Source organism: Pinus tabuliformis, chromosome 3_1 (assembly GCF_031772625.1).
Source record: "Pinus tabuliformis cultivar Carrire ecotype Pingquan chromosome 3_1, CPIR1, whole genome shotgun sequence".
Lineage (NCBI taxonomy): Eukaryota > Viridiplantae > Streptophyta > Pinopsida > Pinales > Pinaceae > Pinus > Pinus tabuliformis.
This window is the reverse complement of record NC_142301.1, coordinates 68,396,277-68,421,867: the sequence shown is the minus strand read 5'-3', so window position 1 is coordinate 68,421,867 and position 25,591 is coordinate 68,396,277. Positions and strand designations below refer to the sequence as shown.

The 25,591-nt window shown below is 36.8% G+C and overlaps 1 protein-coding gene across 1 annotated transcript; it reads right to left on the bottom strand.

The window, feature by feature from the left end:
• Positions 1 to 699: 699 nt before the first annotated feature.
• Positions 700 to 21,977, bottom strand: LOC149185819 (uncharacterized). The gene is made up of 6 exons (XM_089409144.1): positions 21,080 to 21,977; positions 20,601 to 20,709; positions 20,316 to 20,477; positions 1,527 to 1,631; positions 1,024 to 1,107; positions 700 to 819 (listed from the first exon to the last, which is right to left on the bottom strand). Exons 1-6 carry the CDS (start codon positions 21,106 to 21,108, stop codon positions 700 to 702), a joined length of 609 nt encoding a protein of 202 aa, XP_089265270.1. The 5' UTR covers positions 21,109 to 21,977.
• Positions 21,978 to 25,591: the final 3,614 nt, after the last annotated feature.

Genomic DNA, 25,591 nt, shown 5'->3' with positions numbered 1-25,591 from the left:
TTTAGTAGCAGACAAACCATTACCTTGCACATAAAAAGGGCAGAAGAAATTGAAAGCCTGCTAGCAGATTGACCATTGTAGATACATTTATTATATATTTAATGTAATTTTGTATTGTGTATTCAGTTCTGAGTCCTTGACTAGACAACTATCAACCTTCAGTATCGACTTTGATGTATCATTTAGCATCATATCTTCTACAAGTCCCTTTTTTGTATTCATTTGGTGATTTGGTTATTTAATGTCGTTGTTGGTTTATATTTAAATAAAATTGAAAAAAAATGAATTTATTTAAAAAAAATTAAGCTCGCCATGGTTTGCTAATTTTTTCACCAGTGTCCAGATCCTCAGTGATTTTTCAACACTTGTAAACACAAAAATAAAACGAAGAACAATACACAAGTAATGTGTCTAAACAATGGGTTCACCCCAGAAGCAAGATACACTTACAGTAGAGGACAGCTTGACAGAGATGATAAAGTTAGATCTAAGACTTTTGTGATCCATAATGTAGAGAGCAGTCTTTCGGATTAATCACATAGTAAGGATTGGGTTGACGTTTCGAACCAACTAATGTGGTTCATCCTCACCTTGTCCTGAGGATGAACCACATTAGTTGGTTCAAAACGTCAACCCAATCCTTACTATGTGATTAATCCGAAAGACTGCTCTCTAGAGATATTAAAGATAAGTCAATTCTCACCATTTAGTTTGTCTCATTGCGCTGATATGAATTGCTTTTTTAGACCACTCAAATTGATCCCATTCACTTGCCCTCCCATCATAATGGAAAAGAAGAATTGTAAAATTTCCTGAAAACTGGTAATTAAGATCAAATTAATAAAATAAAAAAAAATCGAGTGCTTGCAATTTTAGTAGGAAATAATGAATAGTATTATCATAGTAATTATTAATTAAGATCACTGTACTAAAAACTAATGGTGAAGTTATAAATTTTCAGACTCAATGAATTAGAAAGGGATAAGGAGAGTAAACTAATGAGTAAACCGTATAAATATATACCTTGGAAACAGCAGTATTGACAATATCTTTCTGTGAAAACCCAACAGTGAAAACCACTAGGTACTTTTGCTTGAATGGTAAGTCCTGCATATTTCCATCAGAGATCAATCAAGTTTGAATTAGCTGCCAGAAGTTAAGGAAAAACACTATCAGATGAATAGATAGGCATTCAAGACATAGTTGAAGTGAAGAAGAATACCCTAATTATAATGCTCTCCAGATAGGGTGAGCTATTAAATAACATAACTATTTTTAATACATATGTTCCAAAAAAAGGATGTGTACCCAAGAGAAGTCGAAATGGATAGGAATGTTTATTAGCAGAAAGAGTAATCCAATATATAAAATTAACTACAGACAGTTCTAATTTCCCTCTGTAATTCTAAATAGTCACTCTGGATAGAAACTAAACATACCAAATTTCCAGAGTCTTAGTTTTATTTTGCTTAGCCAAATTCATACTGTACTGCAATAGATATTGATGGTTAAAGAAAGTAACAAACCTCATTGGGGTTACCCCACAATCTGCGGAGGTACAAATCAGTCTCGGCCACAACAATTCCTGGAGCCAATGTCTCTGCGCCACGAGGGTTTGTCGGTACATATATCTACAAAAAAAAACAATAAAATTAAAACTAAATATATTGTCCATATTATACTTATGCCCTCTGTCCTTTATTCTTCTGTTTTCAACAATTGACTGAACCTATAGAAAGAAAGGTCTGTTGGCACAAAATTGAGTTGACTATGGTTATTATCAATCCAGCTACACAATAGACATCAGCAAAATCTTTATCAGTTTTGGCCCTTGGGCAAAGGGGGGCATGCCACAAAGCTAAATTACCTGAGTACATGGTAGATATAGGAATACCCTGTGTGTGTATCTACTATCTATAAATACAGCTATAGGGTAGAACTTGGCAAGCAGTTTATCCGTGATTCCATCACGTTACAGAAGGGTGTATGATTTGGTCCCAACTAACAATTCCATGTACATTTGATATTCAAGACTCACTAGTTACAGTATCTGAATGGTATGGTCGGTGCAAACACCCTTGAAAAAAGATCTATATTTTATTTGATTTTCTATTTTAATACAAAGTCAACAATTTCTTAGGGTTCCCATTGCAATTTTATACCTCAAGGGCACAATGGACGGAACATTCTGAAAGTTGGACCTAAACAGAGGGAGAGTGTGATCTGCCCCACCAGAAACATATGTTTTGGCAAGCAGGGACTACACCCTATTGTAATAATTCTAATGCGAATCTACACTCCTTTATAAGAGAAAGGGAGCAAAGAAATCATCATCTAAAGTGCTCTGAAATGGTTATCAAGATATACACATGTATGTAGAGCTATCAACTTTAATGAAAATGTCAGTTTTAAGGAGTCACTATTGATATGCAAATAAGGTAGCATAGCAATATATGTGTGAAATCTTTAATACTTTTACAGTTATATGCAGCAAATACTGAAAATATTATGTCTTCTAAAATTTACATGCAGCAAATACTGAAAATATTATGTCTTCTAAAATTTACATGCAGCAAATACTGAATAAAACACTACCACAACTTCACAGAAAACTAAATCACAGGAACTGAGAAAATATTGCTCACAGAACATCAATATTTTTGGACAAATGTCCCTAGAAAAACCCCGAAGGGAAAACCAATGCAGCAGATGAGGATTTTTATTATTCTTCTTCAGCAAAATCTGTGATTGAAATTTTACAACTGCTTGCCGTAAACTGGCAAAGCTCCGATAATTTATTTTATACAGCCACTGGCACATAAAAATACTTGGAATGAACTTGGCATTCCTCTGAAAAATAACCCAGCCCTTTTGAGATAATTCGGCCTCCCTCTCCAAGAGCGTACGGCCTCACATGTGCAGCCCTTGCTGAAGGAAATTCTGCCTCAAGGTCACTAGCAAACTTGGCCTCCTCTAGCAACAGAACTCAGCATGACATCTCGGCCTTCCCTAGAAGAAATGGTGCTCGGAAGCTGCCTCTTTCTCCCACATTTGTGAATACAAACTCAGCCACCAAAAACCCTTGTGCACCAGAAAAATCTCGGCCTCCTGCAAACAAATCGAACTGGCAATTTTTCTCCCTCTAGATCTCAGAAATTGGACGAAACTGCTGAAGAAATTATCTTCGGAAATCTTCTACTCAATCATTGTTGATTCCTCGCTGCTCGGAGTTCTCCATGTTATCACTTAGAGAAAACCCTGGCTGCGGAAAAAACTCTAAGGTAACCTCAAACCGCTTTGAGGTTGAAAGCTGACCCTTCAACCTGGAGAGGGATCTCTCCCTAAAACTCAGCTACCCAAGGTCACAGTGGTAGAAGGTTTGCAATAAGTCCTATGGCCAGATTTATTCAAGAAAAATTGAGGTTGGTTGGACTATAGGAAAATTTCACCATTGGGCATGGAGTCTAGTTCCAATCAGTTCTAGATGATCACAGATTCAGTGAGCAAACATCACAAAAGCGAGATAGTAACAATTCTTTGGCAATTTTTAGGAAGTTGGAGGATAGTGAAGGAAATCAATGTGATATACATGTGAAAAACAAGTATTTAAATATCTGAAACATAAAGAAAATGGAGCACAGCAATATGAATTCCAACTTCAAACCACTTAACATTTAGATATTGAAGAAAATATTAAACCAAGAGACAAACAGGGAATTATGACACAGGAATTTCTGCAAAACTGCTCACATAGACTACTTTATTATAATCTGATCACACAGTACATAAAAAAGGCTATCTTTCAAAAGTTCCAACCCTTTTTCCTTCTTCATGGTTCTAGCTTATCCTTAATTACAATAATCTAAAATAGCAATGTATATCTTTTAAGTACATGCATGTAATTTATCTTTAAAACCTATTTGTTTCTAATAAAAAACGACTTGCTGTAAATAGGGCTAAAAACAGGGACTGAAAAGTGCATTGTTGTTCTTCCTCCTTTGCTGGGAATCACGCCTTGTCATTCCTTCAAAAAAGGACTTCTATTGCGTAGCTTCTGCTTCTCGGGTTCCTTCCCTGCATTCGCTGATAATCCTACTATCATCCTTTAGCAGCCGAAAACTGATAATTATGTTGACAGGCTGACTGTCAGCATTTTCCTCCAAACTGTCTGCCAAAATCTTGTGCTAAAACGCTGACAAGCGCTTTGTCGGCTGAAGACCAAAATTTCATTTTGACAGTAAGGGGTCAAAAACTCAAAAGACCCCATGGGAGTTCCCTTCTTGGCGGCCTTTGTTTTCTTTGATTTTTTTTGAACATGTAGCTCTCTCCTTGTTTATAATCAGATCTCTTAGTGGGATATCATCCACATCTATGACTTCTTTAGCAAGCTTTGGGTTCTGTTTTAACTTGATATTCAATCTGAGCTTGTTCCAGGGCCTAGTGTGAGGCTTTTTCCCCCTTTAAACATCTCAAACAAGGTAGGCTCTTTCTCAGCTGAGGTTCTTTCATTTTGGGGCTCAGCCATCTTTCCTTTAGTTTTCTCTGGCAACTGGCTTCCTGCAAGTAGGCTTTTAGTAGGAAGGTTTTCAGTAGGAGAGGGGTTTGTTGCCCCTTTCTGAGCCTATCACTCCTTCAAGTGTAAACTTTAGGTAATTGAGGAACAAGAGGAGAGGTATTCTCTACCCTTTTTTGACTTTTTGTTTGTACAGCAAAAGTTCTTTGAGATGAGGTTCCTATTTCAAGGTGTTTGACTTGTTTGGCTTCCTTCTTAGTGCCCTTTTTCCTACCTCTTTTAGATTTAGCAAGCTGGGGTTGAAACCCTCCCCAAAATATAAAATGATCCCATGTTCTCCCGACTTTCCTTAGCTGATTTTCAATTAATAATTTTATCAAAGCTTTATGATAAATAAAATGTGAAGATGGGTCTGTCTTGGCTCGAACCCGAGTGGCCATATGTTTTAAACTTTCTAACAAAAAATAAGAGGCATTGATTCTTATCTGACCTGCCAAATGAGCCAGAAAACGGAAATGGTAGAGGTTGACACGGTTGTAGCGCCCCTCGCAGGTGAAATAGGACTGAGTAATTCGCAGTAAAACATGCCATTCATCTTTTAACCACGACCTTTGCACCCCTGCTCTCCAGTTCTTTTCTTTGAATTTGTCCTTTAAAAAGAAAGGCACATCAATTCCAGATAAGATGTGGCTTCTAAAAGCTTTCTCTCCATCTATGGGCAAACCTGTAACCTCAAAGATTAATTCCTCTGTCACCTGGAAAGAAATTCCTCCAACCTCTACTCATTGTCCATCAAATTCTTAGGCAAACACTCAGGCCACTTCATCATGAAAATCAGTGCACTACTTGAAGAATTCTTCCCATCTGGCCTATCTAAACTGTTGTTGGATCTCCAAAAAATCTCAAGAAGATCAGACCCTTTCGGCTCACTACTGTTCAACCTCCCACTTTTCCCCAATGCTCTTTTGCAGCCTAACGAACACGCATAAATAGAGGGTCGGGATTCGATCCTTGATCTCTAACAAGTAACTCAACAGAACAAGTGTTTTTAGCAATAGAGGATAATAATAATCACAACTGAAATGGGTGATTTTCTATATGGGGTAATTTATTAAAGAACGTGTCCTGTTGTGTACTATGATAACTGACTGACAGTAGATATCAAATATTTAACCCTTCGATCATTAAAATTAAACCCACATACCTCTTCGGCAATGGAAACGATCCTTTCAACATGTGATCTCTCCTTTCGGATCTAACAGAGCATGTTCAAGCAATAATTACCTTTTTGCTGACGTGGATTTGAATTTCGTCACTTTAGCGCTGATAACCTGATTACTCGCAAAATCTCTTTTGTCTGCAATTTCAAACACCCAATAACCTCTGTTACATTGGAACCGCTCCTAAGAGGTGGGAAACTCGTTCCAATGGTTCCCGGGAGCTTTGGAACTATATGGGAATGTTACCTTTTCAACGGGAGCTTCAATGGGAGCTTGGGAAAGTTTCGGGAGCTTTGAAGATTGTTTTTTTAGAGTTCCAACGTTCCCTAAGGTTGGGGAATACAAAGCCTGTAGAGAAATATGTTGAACTGCCCACAAAACATGAGTCTATGTTGAAACCTTCGCAGGAAAAAAGGGAAAAGACATCTTTAACACTGATACCCTTAATTGAGAAACTAGAGCAATCTCTTGATGGGTTAAGGAAGCATGTGGCACCTCGACATAAGGGCAATATCTGGGATGTCAAGATGATGAGTATTTCTTTTGTTGTTTCTCTATATATATCGCAGAAGATTGTGTGTGCATATTGTATGTGGCAGTCAATGCTTAAACATTAGAGTTGTTTTTCTCGTAAGAATAACTAGAGAAACATGTTAGAGAACTGATAATGAGTGTGTGCATATTGTATGTGGCAGTCAATGCTTAAACATTAGAGTTGTTTTTTCTCATAAGAATAACGAGAGAAACATGTCAGAGAACTAATAATGAACTTGACATTTTATATATATAAAAGGGAGAGACTGAGGGAGAGAGACACCCAGAGAATATATTTATATATAATAGATATTATATATTTAAATCGATTTTAATATTTGAATATTTTGAATCAATATTAATTTTGATTATTATATAAATTATATAATTAAAAAAAAATCTTTTTTACTTTTTCTTTTTTTATTTTTTTATTATATAAATATCGTTGCTACCAATTAGTCGTTTCCTGTAAATTTTAGAGAAACCTCTAGCCCTTTCGGAAACTTGTACCCAAGTTCCCAACGTTCCCATGTTCTAGAAACTCATGCAACATAGCCAATAACGCTGACACTCCCATTGTCAGCATATTTAAAAAAAAAAATACAATAGCGTTGATAGTCCCATCATAGCATTTTTTCCTATTTATTACAAATTTTTCATTGATACTGCAATTGTCAACATTTAAAAATTTCAAACTTAATCAAATGTGATAACACTTCACACTATCATTGCGCCCTTGCTCTCACTGCAAATTTTTGTTTCGAATGTGTTTTCCAGATGCCCATCAACCTCCTCTTATAATCTCTTGTTGAGCAATCAACAGCCCCGATCTAACTCCAATCAATGGCTAAGATCATCTTGACTACTAAAAATGACTTTTTTAGAAGCCACTAGAGGAAAATCAATTTACCTCAATTAATCTCGATTAATTAAGCCATTTCCCTAAGTTAGACTTAGGAAAATTAATAAATTGGCTAATTAATTCTAATTAAGGCAATTTTCCTTGGAAACGTTTTCAAAGTAATGGAGTTAATTAATCTATTGTGTTACTTAGCCTCATAGACACCATCTGAGACTAGAACACCTATCTGAGCTACATAAACTAACAATGTGAATTGGTGTGCTCCCAATATAGACACAGAGTTTTGAAGATGTAATGCAGATTTTCAATGATGTGCCCTGTTGCCTCAAACTCTAGCAGGTCTTGTGAGAAACCTCACAATACAAGGGATGGACTAAGATACAAACTCTAGCAAGTATTGTGAGACACCTAACAAGACAAGGGCTGGACTAAGATACAACAATTGGGTGGAAGCCACTATTACCTCAACACTAGAGCTCCTGCTCTTTAGTGGAATTTCACCACAAGGGAGGCTTCCCAGTCTAAGCCACCTAGCAGATATTCTAAAGCAATAGCTCAAAGGTAGCAGCTAGAATAGGCTCAGAAAGGGCACTAAAGCTAAGAACAAGGCTCAATCCAATGTGATAAGGAATAGTGTACCCTAAGGAACCTACAAGGAAGACCTATAGCCTAGGGATTGGATGATACGCTACACAAATGGCACACTTAGGCATATAAGACCAAGAGAAGACTTGTAAGATATGTACGATCAAGAAATAGAGAGTCACAAACCTTAAATAAGACCTAAGTTGAAGCCCTAATGCTATATTAGGGTTTCCTAAGGTAGAATTGCCTAGGGTTTGTGACATCAGCCCTAAGGAGGCTATTGCAACCATGCAAAATGCAAGATTTTGATGTTGTAAGGTCTGACCAACAAGAGCAACCTCAAAACAAGCCAACACTTCAACCCTAGTTGAATTTGGCCCTATGCCCTATGCCCTAGCCCTAGTGGCTTGCCTTGAAGGGCCAAAATTAGTTAGGAGAGAGAAAGGAATGTAGTTTTTATAGTTTTGACCATCTGCGTGGAAGCCAGTGCATACTAACTAGTTGGGTGATGGAGTCTAAGGGAAAATTACTATGGAGATATCAAAACCTTGAAAAGAGTAAAGGGGAAACCCTAAGTTTCCACTTTTACAACCCTAGCTATCATTCAATACAGGGATAAAAGCAAGAGAAAAGCTCTCTAGGAGGTTCTCAAGGGATGTTCAAGATTCTTAATTAAAGCATACAACATTTCACCAAAACTTCCATATAAAGATATGTATTTAGACAAGGAATATAGAAACCCTAGCAAAATACATTGCATACAATAACCATAAAAAGATATTCAACAATAAAAGTACTCATGATATCAATGAATATTCCTTCATTATTCCAAAATGATGTCTCCAAAACAAGGACTAGTCTCCAATAGCAAAATACCCACAAAGATCGCATCTCCACAAGAGTAGCAAGGTACAAGATCTAGGCTAAAATCTTATAAGAGACTGAAATAGCCCACAAGTGATGATGTAATGAAGTGCGAGGTGACATTTTATTTATATGAGGCCTACCTCACCAAATTTTAGCTAAAAAGCCCCTAAAACAAGTTTGACGATGAGTAAACAAAAGTAAACTTTGGGTTACAAACCAACCCGCTAGCTTAACATGAAATTGTGCCAAAATAGAGACCCACACATGTGATCCATAAGCCTCTAAAATGATGAAGTCATGCCCTTTTTTGGCTCCAAATGCAATGTGATGGTGAAAAGAAGGCTAAAATTGTCTCCAAGCATCATAATCATCCTTCATTTGAGGAGTAGTCCTCAAATCCAATCTCAAAGTAGCTCCAAAGGTCCCAAATCTAGTAGGGGTGCCCCCACGTCATCTCCATGGGCCTTTAATGGTCAATGTAGTGCCTCCTTTCACCAGTGTTAAGGCTCCATCAAATGCAACAAACCCTCCCTAGTCATCTCATGGAAGACCATCCTCACTTGGGCAACGAATCATGGCCTACCCATCAGGTGATGTCAAGGCCAGCCTAGGGGCATGCTAGGTTCAGTGGTGCAATCATCAAGAATCCACTATGCTAGGAAAAAGAAGACCAACATCTTGGGTCCTGGGGTACTCTGGGATGTGCAGCAACTACTCACGTCATCATATTGCCCAACACTCTGATGTAAGTGGGTAACGTTGCATCTGTTAAGTCATCAACCTCCCTATAGGGCCTAGGTACCTGTGGATTGGGTACCATCAAGGCTTGTGTTGTGGACCACCTGGCAAGACCAACTCAAACGCTAATTTAAGCAACCATTCACTAAAGACCAAGATCATATAAGCATCTCAGTGAACCAAACTGTTGGAATTTCTAAGTCTAACTGTTAGAAACCCTTCTTGTACTTTTCTGATTTATTTCTGCCTACTTGTTTTGATTAATTAACAAGTTATTTACCATGTAAATACTGAAAATAAATACAATTACATGCACAACACATTACAGATCATCAACTGAATGAAACAAAACAAGCACACAAGTGACATCGTCCAATGTCCCCAGAAAAATCCAATGCGGGAAAACCGGTGCGGCTGTTTGAGGGTCTTAATTATTAAGCAATTTCAAAATACAATATGGGTGCCAAAACCGGCTCACCCAATAGAGAATAATCTCGGCATTAGTACCTCTCAGTCGAAGACAGATGTTCTGGCTGAAACCCCGGATAAACACTCTGACAGCTCCCAACTCCAATCTGCCCCATGAAAAACCCCAGTGTCAGCCTCTAGGGACTGCGTCAGCCCTTTCTGGCCCAGCGTCTGCCTAGCGTCACCCTAGCTCGCCCTACGTCAGCACTTAGAGCCTCTGTTTCACCCACGCTGGCTCTCTGGGGCACTACACAACTCTTGGCTGCCTCTGCGTGAGCCCTAGCTGGCTCTGCGTGAACCTCTGGCTGGACTCCTAGGATTCCTAGGATTTATATTGAGTCATTAGAGTCATTGTACATTTTATGAGACCCTTCTTGGGCTTTTGAATCATGTAAAAAGGATTATTATTGAGTCAAATTAGGTATTTGACACCTCCACACCAAGTCGGCCTCAAAGAGATCAAGTCGGCCTCATACTGGGCAATTCGACCTCACCTAAAGCCTATATATACAAGCAGTTCGAATTCATTTGGAGTATCTCACTCACAAGTTCGATATCCAAGAACAAGAAGACAAAAATTGTGAAATTCCAAGAAGAGAAGAAGTGTTGGAAGGATCAAGATCGAAGATTTTGGGTATCTTTTTCTCTCTCTTATACGAAGTTACTGGCCCAGTTGCTGGATTGAAGTTTACTGCTAGAAGGGTCCAAATTCTAAAAGTGTTGGGTCGAAGATTTTGCTGCTAGAAGGTCAAAATTCTGAATTTGTTGGGTCGAAGTGTTGCAGCATCAAGGTCGAAGATCTAGGTCAAAGTTGTTGGAAGGAGAGGCTAACTTGGTGGTTGGAGGAGGACTATGTCTAGGTTGAAGAGTCTCAAGAAAACTATTTAAGGAAGAGATTTTGACTAGGTTTTCCCTTAGATAGGGGTTTTTCCCTTGCAGCCTACATCTTGTGTCTTGTGTTTTTGTGATCTTCATACACACATAATTTGGTAATTGCTTGATGAAAGATAATATAACAAAGTAAAGAAGCCAACATAATTCACAAGTAATTATCAAGAAAGAGAAATCTAACCCTAACTCTACTAGTATTGATTTCTCAACACCTTTTGATGAGATCGATCATTAAGTGCTCACAAACCAGGTGATGGCTAATGAGGAGGGTAGAGCTCATGCTAAGGTTTTTCCCACGCACTAATTTATGTCCCAACCATATTTTGCATTTTTATTTTTCTTTTTCCTTCATTGTGGCCATCTTATGCTTTTCCATTCTTTTAGCTACATCAACATCCAGGGCAATGTTTCCCATCCCTACTCAAGGATATGGATAAGAGAGTGTCAAATCCCAATGAACCAATGACAAGTTGGACCCGTAGAATGGAAATGGTATATAAGGGGTTTATAGTGTGACATGGCAAGTGTCAAGTATGTTGTAAGGGAGAATGAACATGTTATTTTAATCTAGGTTTTCCATGTGGTGCCCCTCCTATAACCCTAAAGCCTCAACAGAGGTCCCACTAGACTAGGGCTAAGGATTTAACCCCCTGGTAAGGTGAGAGAGCAAATTTATAGTCAAGATTGGTCAATCTTCCAGATCACCCCTTTATCCATACTAAATGCCCAAAACAACAAGTATAAGCACTCGATTGCAAAATTATCAAAGTACCTACTGAGTAGCATCCAACCTTCATCTAGGGGGAATGTCTAGTGGTGAGAGGTGCATGGCCGACACAGATGGCAGAGGAATATGGTCATCATCAAGAAGTGTGTGTCAGGGGTTGCTCAATAGCTGGCTGTCAAATGCAAGAGAGAAGTTCTCCTGTGGGGTTACCTATTTTGGTGGGTAACGTGCCCTACTCCACTAACTTTATTAGTATGGATAACTTACTAGTGAGTGGGACAATTTAATGGGAATAAACCAATTTTGGATTGGACTCTTTTTGGACAAAGGATAATTCTTATCTTCAACTATCCAATTTTAAGACAGTTTGTACTATAAACATATATGTGTGTGTGTCTGTGTGTCTGTGCGCATGCAATCCAAAATTAATAGAGTTCATTGTGAGATGATCTCTTGTCTTCTTGCATGTGTGTGATCTGGCAACCCAACATGGTATTAGAGCAATCACAAGTGTATTAGCTCATAAGATAATCATAGCCCTTTGAAAGGGAGAAGAGTAGTTTCCTTTGCACATTAGACCACAAGATGGAGAAACACAGAAAATTAGGTTCAAAGGCAATAAGACCATAGAGTTGAAGGAACTCTAAAAATAGTTTTAACATTCAAAGAGAGGGATTCAGTACCATCTACAGATCATTTCAAGAGAATTCGAAGAAAAAACTAAGAACACCCAAGATGTTACACAGTTGGGGCAAGAAAGTTGGAAACATTTTTGTTGAAAGAAAGTTTTTGAGCATTCTAAAAGAAAAGAGTTTAGGCCAAATACTATGAATAAACAAGAAGCTTTCAATGACAAACTACATATGATCAAAGGTAAAGAAGTGCCAATACAGAATCAAGATACGTGCTGAAAGAATTAAGGAGGTGCACAATCTATTGTATTTACCAGGATTGACAAAGAATCTACTTTCAATAAAGCCAAATTGTAAGGCAACACTTCAAGGTGCAAATTGATGAAGATAAGTGTCTCATAAAGGGCAACAAGAAACATCACAAGGTAGTGGCTACAAGCATAGAAGAAGGTGGTTTATGAGGGGTTTTCAACTCTGACAACAGGTCAGAAATGCTTAAAGGTAAAAAACATTGACAAAAGTCAACTCCATCATCAAACGTGTGGCCAACTTAGCTACCAAAGACTACTACTTCTGAAAATATTGGTCAAGGATTGTCTCTTGTTTGTTTATGTTTGTAGCTCAGAAAGGTGCTTCTACAAAAGCCTAAGTGTCTAGGTGTGCAAAAGTCACCCAATATCTCCTTTGGAAATTTGCTCGGGTGTGAGCAAGTTGCTAACGTAACTTATAGCCTAGGTTCAACTTAGGAAAAAACATAATTAATTATGACAGCTAATTGAGCTAAAGAAACTTTAGTAAATTAGTTTACTGTTATGTTTTAATCTCTATCATTGATCTCAAGTGAGGCAAAATCTAATCTCAGTCGTCAATTATTTTGGACATTAGGTTTAGGGATTTATCTCAATGAAAAGTTATAAAAGCAAGCCTAAAGATAGGAGAAGGACATACCATGCAACAGCACCAGCCTTTGAGAGAGGGATTTTCTCAAGTGAGTGTGGTACTTTAGTGTGTTGAATCCGAGGAAGTGCAGGAGTGTGGCATAGGAGATCCATATCAACAAAGGAGATTGAGAAGAGACCTAGGGTCTAATATGTTGAATCAGATCAAGAGCATTTTGTATCTGTAACTTTCTGAAATAAGCCATTATCCCAGGATGAGAACCCAAGTGAATTCAGAATTAATGAAAAACTATTGATTGCACAAAACATGTCTCACTACCACTAAATGTGTTAAGAACCTAGTTGTGCATTTATTTAGTAGATATGTAATCTACTAGGTTAATAGAATGTCGAGTGCTAAGTACAAGAAAATTTAACATGGTATCAGAGCCCGAAACTTTGAAAACCGATCTCTGAATCATGTAGGAAGCCAGGTGCATGCAAGGACCACTGAAGCCAAGTTCGACCGTGATCATACGATGCACAAATTTTTGTTTGAGTAGGCAGAGAACCAAAGTCAGTGGTACAACGGCCAAAAGAAAAGAAAAAGAAATACAAAATCCATATGGTGGTATAGACGACATATGGGCTATTTTTTTTAAGTTTTAAATATAAAAAAGGGGCCAAGGATTAATGGTTGTGGCATGTTGAATTTTGTAGCTATCGTCGGTCTTCATAATGTACAATTTTGTACCTATAATGATAAAATATAAATTATATTTGTGAGAAAAGAAATTTATTTATTGATTTGTCAAAAGAATATTTTTTATAAGGCATGTTCTTCATGACCTTTTTCAAAAGCAGGAAATTGAATTTTAAATTTGAGTTTTAGACACCACAAGATGTCAAGTCAACCTACATGTGATCAAAATGGCTCTGCCCCTAGAGACACCTATTTGAACCCCCCAGATGTATATATAAATAAGGTCATTCAACCTCCAACAAAAGTGCAATTTGGATCTCATCCAAGATCAAGCATATCTATGTTATCTAACAAGGAAAGACAATGTGATCTAGCCCAAATTTTCTGTGGAACAAAAAAGCTTCTGATCTAGCCCAAATTTTCTGTGGAGCAAAAAAGCCTGTGATCTAGCCCAAATTTCTATGGTTTATCTCTATGCAAGAAGGCAGAAACTCTATAATTTGTCTCTGTGCACGAAGGACAAATTTCTCTATGGTTTCTCTATGGTTCAAGAACAAATTTCTATGTCGTTTGTGTCTGTGCAAAGACAAATTTCTCTGTGGTTTCTCTATGATTTAAGGACAAATTTCTCTCTGGTTTATCTCTGTGCAAGAAGGTCAAATCTCTATGGTCCATCTCTGTGTAAGAAGATTGAATCTCCTATGGTTCACCTCTGTGGAAAGAAAGTTGAATTCTCTTTGTACTCTTGTGGAAGATAGATCTCTATTGCAGTCAGTGTGAAGGGGGCTTGACTTGGATATTTCATGGATATTCTTGCTAGGTAAACAAACTTTGGCCTCCATTACAGACTTTTGTGAACAAGTGAAAGAGGTTGGACTTGACATCTTGTGGTTGTCGTGGAAAGCATCTTGTTGGTTAGTATGTACTATGACCTTGACCTTGACTTTCATATATCTTCTATTGAACTAAATATTTCTCTAAGAAGAAGGTTGTTGGGTTTTTCCCCCAAGTGGATTTTCCCAGGGTAGACATTGCATCTCTCTTGTGCATTGTGATCTCTACTTCTTCATTGTCTTTATGGTTGACTTTTTGAATGTATAATTGCTTAATGATACATTGAAGTATTAAATAAGCATCTACATCAATGGAAGTAATTATCAAGTTTCAGAAATAAGTGCTTGTATAATTTGCACTCAAAAATCAACAAAAGCCATGGGCAACCAAGGAAAGGCATCCACCGCAGGGCAAAGACAAACAGTTCAACGGAAGGCCACGACAAGGCAGCCACACCCAATTTTCAAGAGAATGAGAATGAGGAGCTTGAGGCAACGATGGCACAAGAAACAAGATTTCAAGTAGGCAAAGGCGCAGTCGCGCAGCACAAGTGCTAGGGTTGTTAGATCAAAAGAAGGGGCCCGTGGCTACAACAACGGCATTTGCATAGCTAGTTAGAACAAGTAGTATCAAGTCAGCACCGACCAGCAGCAAAGGAGCTAGCATCTAAGCAAAGCAGGGGATCACAGTAGGTGTTGCCAACAAACCACATGAGTGTAACCACCAACCAGGTAGGGAATTGACAAAGCTCGAGGAACAAGTTAGGGTCACGAGGCACTGAAGCAGCTGACCAACATGCTACCAACCCACCAAAAGGCAACATAACAAGGTTGCATACAAATTGTCAAGAATTATCAGGGGACAGCATGAGAAGCACAAAACTAGAGGCAAACCCAACCGAAACAACTACTAGGAAGTTGTGGGCAACAATGAGAGTCTTAAGCAACAAATCCAAGCAAGGGGGAAAAGACAAATTGGGTGCTTAAAGGACTAGACAAAACCTTTCAATTAATTTTCTGATTTGGAAAGATGACATCAATCAATCTAAGGTTTAAGTACAGGTTGGAGGGCGCCTTTAACTTCAATCCATCGAAGGAGAGAACATTGCTTCTCATGGAGAACAATCTACAAGAGTTTGTAGAAAATCAAGTTACAACTCCTACAAATGCTACAACACTAGTTTCCCATAATTTGAAGGATGTGAATGCCAGAAGCACCATCATGGATCCGATGAAGGATCATGTGATCCCTCACATATCAAGGTGCCAATGAGATGTGGACCACTCTAATGAGTTTATACCAAAATGATAACCAAAATAAAAAAGGTGTTGAGGGAAAAGTTAAGGAACACCAAGATGACTATACCAAACATAGTGGCATCATATCTCACCAAGATTCAACAAGTCCATGATGAGCTTGGAGCTATTGTGTTAAAATTGGCAACTAGGGCCAAACTCCATGTGGGTCATCTTATTTATAGCCGCTGATATTTTTATTGGATCCCTCTCATTGAGAGGTGTAGGATTGATCTAAAGATCATCCGATTCTGACAAGTATTCATGGAGTTATGAATTTATTTATGTTATAAGACAAATTGTCAAGTCGGCCAGCAACTTGAGTAGGCTCAGAAGCCCAATAGACATGCCTATTCATCATCTACGTTTTAGTATAAATAGAAGAGGACTTGAAGTCATTTTGACACCCTCTTCATGTGATCTCCTCCTCTCCATGTCTTTGGGTTTTTGGTGAAGGAGAGAGACACCAAGAGTAATACATTGGTCTTCAAGTGATGCCCTAAATTCCAGTCATGGAGGAGACATCAAGACACAGATGAAGGGAGAGGATCCCAGCCACGTGAAGCCCTAAACGCAATGATGAACTACAGCGACGTGAAGCCCTAAACGCAGTGATGAACTACAGTTATATGTAGCCCTAAACGCAGGCACTTATACGCTGTCCAAACAGCCCTATACGCAGTCATAAAGGGTAGCCGCAGTGATATAAAGGAAGCCGTAGTAGCTGCAGTGAGGAAGACACCTAGCCGCAAAGAGCCAAGGTATATGAAGCCGCAGTGATAGAAGAGTCGCAGTCAAGGTATATGGAACCGCAATAAAAACATGTAGCCGCAATTATCTGCTGTCATGAAAAGCAACCGAAGTTACACGCAATCAATAAAGACCTTATACGTTGTTCATGTAACACCTTATACGTTGTTCTTGAAGACATTTATACACAGGGCATAGAGATATTTATACGCAGTCATGAAGACTCATTCATGGAGACAGTTATATGCAGTCAATGGAGACTCTATACGAAGCCATGGAAACATTTATATGCAGGTCATGGAGACATCTATACACTGTCATGGAGACACCTTATACACAGTCATGGAGATACGCTGTCATGAAGACATAACAGTCTCAGGCATACTTGTGAAGACAAGAGTCTTGAAGTGACACTCTTTGTCTCGGCCTACTCTCTAGATACAGTCATAGTCCCGTCATAATTATGATGAGAAGGATTCCAGTGATCCCACAGAAATGCACTTTCATGACCTCGGCATAGTGATCTCAGTCATAATAAAGAATGACAAGAATGAACGGTCTCATATCATGATGCTACATAATCTACAGCAGGTGCAGTTGCAAGGCTTGAAGAATATGTAGAGACCATCTCTGTAGCAATCTCAATAAGGAGCAGCATGATGATGGATGAGACAGCATGTTGATGTATGAGACAGCATGATGATGGATGAGACAGCATGTTGATGTATGAGACAGCATGATGATGTATGATGCAGCATGATGGGCATGTTAGTAAAGAGCAGCATGATGATGAGAACAAATGAGAGCAGCTCAGTCATCTAAGTCCAGCACTGTGATGGTACAGCATGGTGCTACACGGTAAGGTGCAGCAAATGGACAAAAGGCAGCACTATGATAGGTGAAGGAGTCACCTTAGAAAATCAGTTGAAGCAATATGTCTTCAACTGATCTCATGCGATATCAAAAGTCAAAATATTGACTTCTATTGTAAATGTACTATCTCTCTTAGTTTCTCTGCTAAACTTTGAAGAACATAAAAGAAGAATTGATCAAGGGTTTTCCCACATTGGGGTTTGTCCTTGGCTAACGCCACATCTTGTGTCCTCTTGTCTTGGTTTGTCTTCTGCGATTTATACTTATGTTCTATCTACAGTTTACTTTATACTTTGTCTTCTGCGATTTATACTTATGTTCTATCTACAGTTTATTTTATGCTGATGTGATTGCTAATCTGGAAAAGAAATTGAATTAAATTGCTCTAGCATAGAACACACCTAAAATTAACATATTGGCATAGACATGTCAAATGAGGAGCTTGTAAGGACAGCATTAAGCAAGTTCACAAAACAATGGGCTACTTTTGTGACAGGTGTTCTAGCACAAGAGAAACTACCTAATTGGAGCAGACTATGGGATGACATCACCCAAAAGGAAATATGTCTAGCGAATAGCGTAAGAATGGGAATGAGGAGAACCTTGCTCTTGCTTGTCAAGCAATAAGGAGCAAAGGAAAAGGTTTGAGTAGCAAGGGTGAGGAGTCAACCTCACAACCAAAGAAGGACTTAACTAAGGCCAAGTGCTTTGTATGTCATAAGATAGGACACTATACTTCAAAGTGTCTAGAGAGAAAGAAGGGAGAAAAGGGTATGTAGTCAATTGTAGCTGCATTGGAAAAATCTCAGGAAGAGTTTGCCAAGAAGTTTGAAACTGAGTTCACGCTCATTTCCTACCTTTCCTCAAGCACCTTACCAATGGATGTGTGGCTACTAGACAGTGGAGCCACACAACATCTGACAAGGGCTAGTTGTTTGACAGCCTAATCGAGTGGGAATCAAAACTTCATGTAGAATTTGGTGTCGATACCAAACATGCAATAAAAGGGGTTGGAACAATGATATTCCAGCTTGAGTTAGGAGGCAAGTTGGAGGTGAAGGACATGCTATGGGTGCCAAAACTCAAATGGAGTTTGCTCTAAGTATCTATGATAGAGAAGAAAGGGTTTTGTGTAGTGTTCCAAGACAAAGCAGGCATTGATCAAACCCATGGGATCTAACTTTTTCGAGGACCACATAATTGGAGTTAGAAAGAGCAACCTACATAGGCTAAAGGGCCAACCTATTCAAGCAATAGCAAAAAAGCAAATAATGAAAGAAATCGAGGAGCAAAAAGCTCCAAAGGTTGAGTAGCTCAAAGGAAGTCAGCCTTCAAGTTCAAGTGAGGAGGAGCACTCAATTAACTCCTCCAAGTTTATAAAAGGTCTCTTGGTATGAGATGACCTTACAGGACGTTTAAGAGCAGGAGGATTCGAGGAACAAGTCCAAACAGAGTAGGACTTTGAGGATGTTTCCATACCAAGCGGTAGGGAAGGCTTCCCCTTCAAAGGGAGCAGCCATGGCAACGGAAGCAATTCCAGGATCAAAGCCAGTTCCAAGGGTCAAAAAAGTACCTCCTCAACTAAGAGGGAGTGTTGATGTTTGTAGGTCAAGCAAGTACTTTTGCACAGGCCTAAGTGTCTAGGCATGCAAAAGTCACCCAAGATCTCCTTAGGACACTTGCTCAAGCGTGAGCAAGTTGTTAATGTAACTTAGCCTAAGTTTAGCTTAGGAAAGCACATAATTAATTTAGCCTAAGTTTAGCTTAGGAAAGCACATAATTAGTTATGTTGGTTAATTGAGCTAAAGAAATTTAGGAAAAGAGCCTCCAAGGCACAACACAATTGGCGATAGCATGTAAATGAAGTGTCATGTAACAAGAGGTTCAGTGTTCAAACCCCCCCCCCAACCCTGATTTATCGTGTCTGCGAAAGGGGCATACATAGGCACCTAGAGGTTATAGTGGTAGTGGTTGGAATCAACCATGTGTCACGTGAGGACAAGACTGACCCAGTTGTTGATTCCTCTAGATAAAAAAAATAAAAATCAAAATCAAAAGGACTTAGGAAAAGTAAAGTAAATTACTTTAGTGATTATGTTTTAATCTATGTCATTGATCTCAAGTGAGGCACGAACTAATCTCAACCATCAGTCACTTTGAATATTTGGGTTATGGATTTATATCAATGAAAAGTTATAAAAGCAAGGCTAAGGAGAGGAGAAAGATACACCATACAACAACACTACCCTTTCAGAGAGGGATTTTTTCCAAGTGAGGAGTGTGATACTCTAATGTGACTGGTTTGAAGAAGTGCAAAAGTGCAGCATTGGAGATCTAGATCAGCCAAGGAGATCAAGGACAAATCTTGGGCATGATTTGCTGGATCTGAAAAAAAAAATTGTTAAAGACCTTTTATATAAAAACAAAAGACCAATATTTGTTTGAAAGATTGATTCCAAAGCTATGTGTGTCAAGAAGTGACATGTAGAAGTGTCAAGACTTGCAAATCAACAAACTCAATTAACTAAGAGAGAAACCCTGTTAAAAGTAGCTAGTAAACTTTAGAAGATGATTGCCATGGCAATAGCAAGCAACATGAGAGTCAAAGTCAAAAGGTCTGCTTCTCCCTTCTCCCTACTAAGACGGATAATGGAAAAGAAAAAAGTATATAGTAATGATGGGTCTCAAATGTTTCTCTAAGGCATCTATTTGTTCCACTAAATTTGCATTCCTTAATAAGTTGATACAAATCCTACATTCAAGACAGATCAATCTGATTTAAAAACTCACTTTAATCGATCTGATTTCCATAAGACAAAGAGATTCCAGAAAAATAAAATAAGGTTCCCCACGTATAATGTTGAAGAATGTTTATGCTACAAAAACAATCAAATTGAATAATTCATCAGAAGGGAATCGGGATATAAGTAGTGACTTCCAGATACCTGAGAGTTATTTCCAGCCGCAGATGCAGTTGGAGAAACACCGGATTTTAGCTTTTTCTCGGATGCATTTCCAGAGTTCATCACAACTTGATCAGCTAAGCCTGTATTATTGTTCTCGGAAAATCGAAGATTAGAGAAGTTTGCCATGGTTGGAAAAGTGAACTGCCAACCAAAAGCACCGATATTCAGAAATGATCACAACTGAATGAACAACACAACTTGGAAGAGGTTATCAAATTCTTAATGGTTTGAAGTGGAAGAAAAGGACCGATGCACAATAGGCACCTTGGGAAGAGAATCCCGCGGAAAAGAAGCACCGACAAAGAAGCCGATGACAATTCCAAACACTGCTGTCATAATTACCCTCATTGTTTCATTCGTTCTCAAGCCTCCGCTGTAAATTCCAAGAAATGAAAACAAAGTCAGAAAATAACACACAAGAGGATTTCCCATACAGGCGTTTGAGGGTAAACACGTACGCGATGGAAAAAATGGAGAAAAACACAAGCATTCTGTTATGACCTTCTAGCCAGATCACTTGTTTAAGTAAATGGTACCTAGGCCAGGGACAAAACCAACTAGTAATAAGTAAAGAATTGCAAAAACTGTAAGTGGGCATAAATTGCGCATATTTTTCATAGGCTAACCTAAGTTTAGTGTTTTGAAAGAGATATACATGTCTAGTTTCTGGTAGGTGTACTATTTACATATATATGTGTGATTCCATCATGACATATTCATAATTTAACTGTTTTCCTGCAAACCTGCGCTTGACGGCAGCCGTTAGGAACATTATTGCTCGAGGCACTCCTTATCGAGCTACAAGCTGCGAACCCAATCTGTGTAGAGAACACCCCTTACCCTGCTAAATGTCTCCGATATTTAAACATTCCAGAGGAAGGGGCAACAACTAGTACATAAATCTGAATGTATTACTGCAACGAATCCATTAGCATGAATTCTCAGTCAGAAAAGTACACGAATGGTCACGGTTTCGAGTCCGCTTAAGCTAATTATTGTTTTTTTAATTCTGACCCGCTTTACAACTGGTAAAAATCAAACAAGTCTAGGTAAGATGCTTTGGTGTCAGAACTAAAGCAGCAGCTGCTGCTTTAGTTGTGATAAGATGAACTAACTAAGAACTTCAAAGAAAGAAAAAATCAAAAATCAAAATTTCTTTGCCATTCGGCCACAGATTTCTTAAATTGGAGATCTGACTGACATCACAAGAGCTAGTTCCCCGCAAGGGAATGTAAAACTCTGGATCTCTAGTGACTAATACAGGTGATATAATGATATCAGATGGGAGATTAAGGGCGTGGGCGAACTCGTTAAGGATGGAAAATACAAATGAAAGACTGATGAAGGATCGAATCCCAACCACTAACTTATGGGTATTTAACCAGAATGAGAGACGTGCCGTGCCGTGCCGTAACAGTTGGGGAAACTAGGAAAGTCCACTCTGGTGAGCATCACAATTTGCATCGTGCGCCCTTTCACTCCCTATAACTGTACAGAGGCCACATTGCATGGGAGGCCATGAGGCTCTATCACATGCCTATCCTCGATAAAAGCATGACTTGCTCTTAAAGCTCGTTACAGTTAGGACTTTTCAGCTCGTGATGCATATATAATTAACGTTTTGTTTAAATACATTTACTGAACCCCGTTCCTTCTAAGCAATCTTAGCTTATTGAGGGCGGTGTTTGAACATTCATCGAAGGGGGCTGTCTTTCTCTCCGGCCTTTCATTTTTTTTGTGGGTCGGCTGTTTGTCACGCATTGAATGAGATGGGTTATTGTGTAATGTCTATTTTATAACAGGCGAGTTCTGTGGGTTAGATGTTTGTTATATGTGATTTTTTTTCTTTTAATTATAAAACATTGAATTACATGCAAGTTAGTTGAAGTGTAACAATGGTTTCGTTGAAATAAATTAAATATCTAATATATATGGTTTTTTTTTATAAAATATAATGCTTAAGTTTTAATAACCTCCTAGTTTTGCATGAATTTATTTTGTTTTATTTTAAATTGATTTAAATTTTTTTTAGAATCTTCGGTGAAAATCATATAGAAAAACTTATGTCGACGTGTTTGGAACCACATCGTGAAACGCGTCGACATAAGTTTTTCTATGTGCTTTTCGCAGAAGATTCTCTAAAAAATTGATATGGATCACAGAAGTCTCAATTCAATAATTATTTCAATTTAAATATTTTTTAAAAATGCATGAATTTATTTTGTTTTATTTTAAATTGATTTAAATATTTTTTAAATTCCAATTTAAATATTTTTTAAAATTTTGGAATTTTAAATTAATTATTTTTTTCTAAATTGACTTAAATATGGTTTAAAATATATATAATTCTAAATCAATTAGTATTCTAATTTTTTAAATTATATATATAAATATAATTTTAATGGAAATTATTTTTACTCAAATTTAAAAAAAAAAATATATATATATATATATATAGAGAGAGAGAGATAGATAGATAGATAGATATATATATATATATCTTTTAAGTATGGTTGTTGATGCCAAGACACTTAATACTTGTATTCTCAACCAAGATAAATATGGTTGATAAATATGTGATACATTAAATAAGGTTTCTAATTTTTTAACAAGTTAGATTTTACATATCAAAGTGCAATAATTATTTAAGGAATTTAAGGCAATTATAGTAAATGTTATGTAACTAAAATTCACAAAAATAACAATGTAGATAATATGAAACAAAAGAAAATCCATAGAATTTAACTCTTTATTGAATAGCACATGGATTACAATCTAAAGGGGTCTTAATCTCTCCACAATTCATAATATTCATAACAATATGATAAAAATGGAAAACAATCTTAGACTTCCCTGATCACAAATTTATATTCACTCTTCTTTTCTTTGTTGTAGATGAGTTCTGTGGGTTAGATGTTTGTTATATGTGATTTTTTTTCTTTTAATTATAAAACATTGAATTACATGCAAGTTAGTTGAAGTGTAACAATGGTTTCGTTGAAATAAATTAAATATCTAATATATATGGTTTTTTTTTATAAAATATAATGCTTAAGTTTTAATAACCTCCTAGTTTTGCATGAATTTATTTTGTTTTATTTTAAATTGATTTAAATTTTTTTTAGAATCTTCGGTGAAAATCATATAGAAAAACTTATGTCGACGTGTTTGGAACCACATCGTGAAACGCGTCGACATAAGTTTTTCTATGTGATTTTTGCAGAAGATTCTCTAAAAAATTGATATGGATCACAGAAGTCTCAATTCAATAATTATTTCAATTTAAATATTTTTTAAAAATGCATGAATTTATTTTGTTTTATTTTAAATTGATTTAAATATTTTTTAAATTCCAATTTAAATATTTTTTAAAATTTTGGAATTTTTTAGTAGTTACTCCTTAAATGTTTTTTAAAATTTTGGAATTTTAAATTAATTATTTTTTTCTAAATTGACTTAAATATGGTTTAAAATATATATAATTCTAAATCAATTAGTATTCTAATTTTTTAAATTATATATATAAATATAATTTTAATGGAAATTATTTTTACTCAAATTTAAAAAAAAAAAAAATATATATATATATATATATAGAGAGAGAGAGAGAGAGAGAGATAGATAGATATATATATATATATATCTTTTAAGTATGGTTGTTGATGCCAAGACACTTAATACTTGTATTCTCAACCAAGATAAATATGGTTGATAAATATGTGATACATTAAATAAGGTTTCTAATTTTTTAACAAGTTAGATTTTACATATCAAAGTGCAATAATTATTTAAGGAATTTAAGGCAATTATAGTAAATGTTATGTAACTAAAATTCACAAAAATAACAATGTAGATAATATGAAACAAAAGAAAATCCATAGAATTTAACTCTTTATTGAATAGCACATGGATTACAATCTAAAGGGGTCTTAATCTCTCCAGAATTCATAATATTCATAACAATATGATAAAAATGGAAAACAATCTTAGACTTCCCTGATCACAAATTTATATTCACTCTTCTTTTCTTTGTTGTAGATCTAAACATGGTAGCCAAGATGGTGGTCTCTTTATTTCTTTCACCAAGCCAAGTAATTAAGCAGTATGAAATGCAGATTAAGAGCAAATTCCACAATTCATAGACATGGTAGCCAAGATGATGATCTCTTTTTACTAAGCCAAGTAAGTAAACAATTCCACAATTCATAAACATGGTAGCCAAGATGGTGATTCCACAATTCATAAACATGGTAGCCAAGTTGGTGATCTCTTCATTTCTTTTACTAAGCCAAGCAATTAAGCAATTCCACAATTAGTGATCTCTTCATTTCTTTTACTAAGCCAGGCAATTAAACAATTCCACAATTGGTGATCTCTTCATTTCTTTTACTAAGCGAGACAATTAAGCAATTCCACAATTGGTGATCTCTTCATTTCTTTTACTAAGCCAAGCAATTAAGCAATTCCACAATTCATAAACATGGTAGCCAAGATGGTGATCTCTTCATTTTTTTTACTAAGCCAAGTAATTAGGAGTATCTTGTTATTTCTTTCACTAAGCCAAATAATTTACTCAATGTTGATACACCACCAATATATTTTGTGGTTACCTTATTGCAAAATTAGAATATAAATCAACCATCATATTAAAATAAGATAGCACTCCCTTATTGTTGTGCCTATTAGTGTAAGGATCATAGTTAGGACTTGTATACTATTGCAAACCAGTGTTCATAATTAGTGTGGGATAATATGAAGAGGAGATAGAGATTTTATACTTGTATAACCAATTCCAAGATTGAACATATTCAAACTTGCAATGTGTTTCTTAAAGTGGCTTAAAACACACATAGACATAAAGGAGTATTAATGTAAAATAAAATCTCAAAGTAGAGATATGTAATTGTAATAAGATAACTTGCACCATCACATAAATAACAAGCTTAAGGAAATGGCAACCCATAAGGCACCATTCTAAATGATCCACACTATGAATCAAGGATGTATTAACACATGGGAGAAATCCAAAGCAATGACAATTAGAAGATATAAATAATAATGAACATGTATAAATATAGATGCATCATTTCATTGCATGCATATTTCTAATTGAAACATTGATATAATATTTAAATTATGGTTAACTAGGGTTATTTCGAGTGGTTGGGTGGAATGGTTGTTATCTTCTTCACCCAGGTGTTGAAAATGCAACAAGAAAATCTAGTTTTGACTTTGCCTTGGTCAATCTAAATTAA

What these genes read in the sequence shown, in the direction of transcription:
- LOC149185819 (XM_089409144.1), bottom strand. Translation starts at nt 21,108, where the DNA reads ATGTTCCTAACGGCTGCCGTCAAGCGCAG. An exon ending in CGCGGGATTCTCTTCCCAAG is followed by an intron (nt 20,478 to 20,600) that starts GTGCCTATTGTG and finishes TTTGGTTGGCAG; the next exon opens with TTCACTTTTCCAACCATGGC. An exon ending in TCAATACTGCTGTTTCCAAG is followed by an intron (nt 820 to 1,023) that starts GTATATATTTAT and finishes CTTAATTACCAG; the next exon opens with TTTTCAGGAAATTTTACAAT.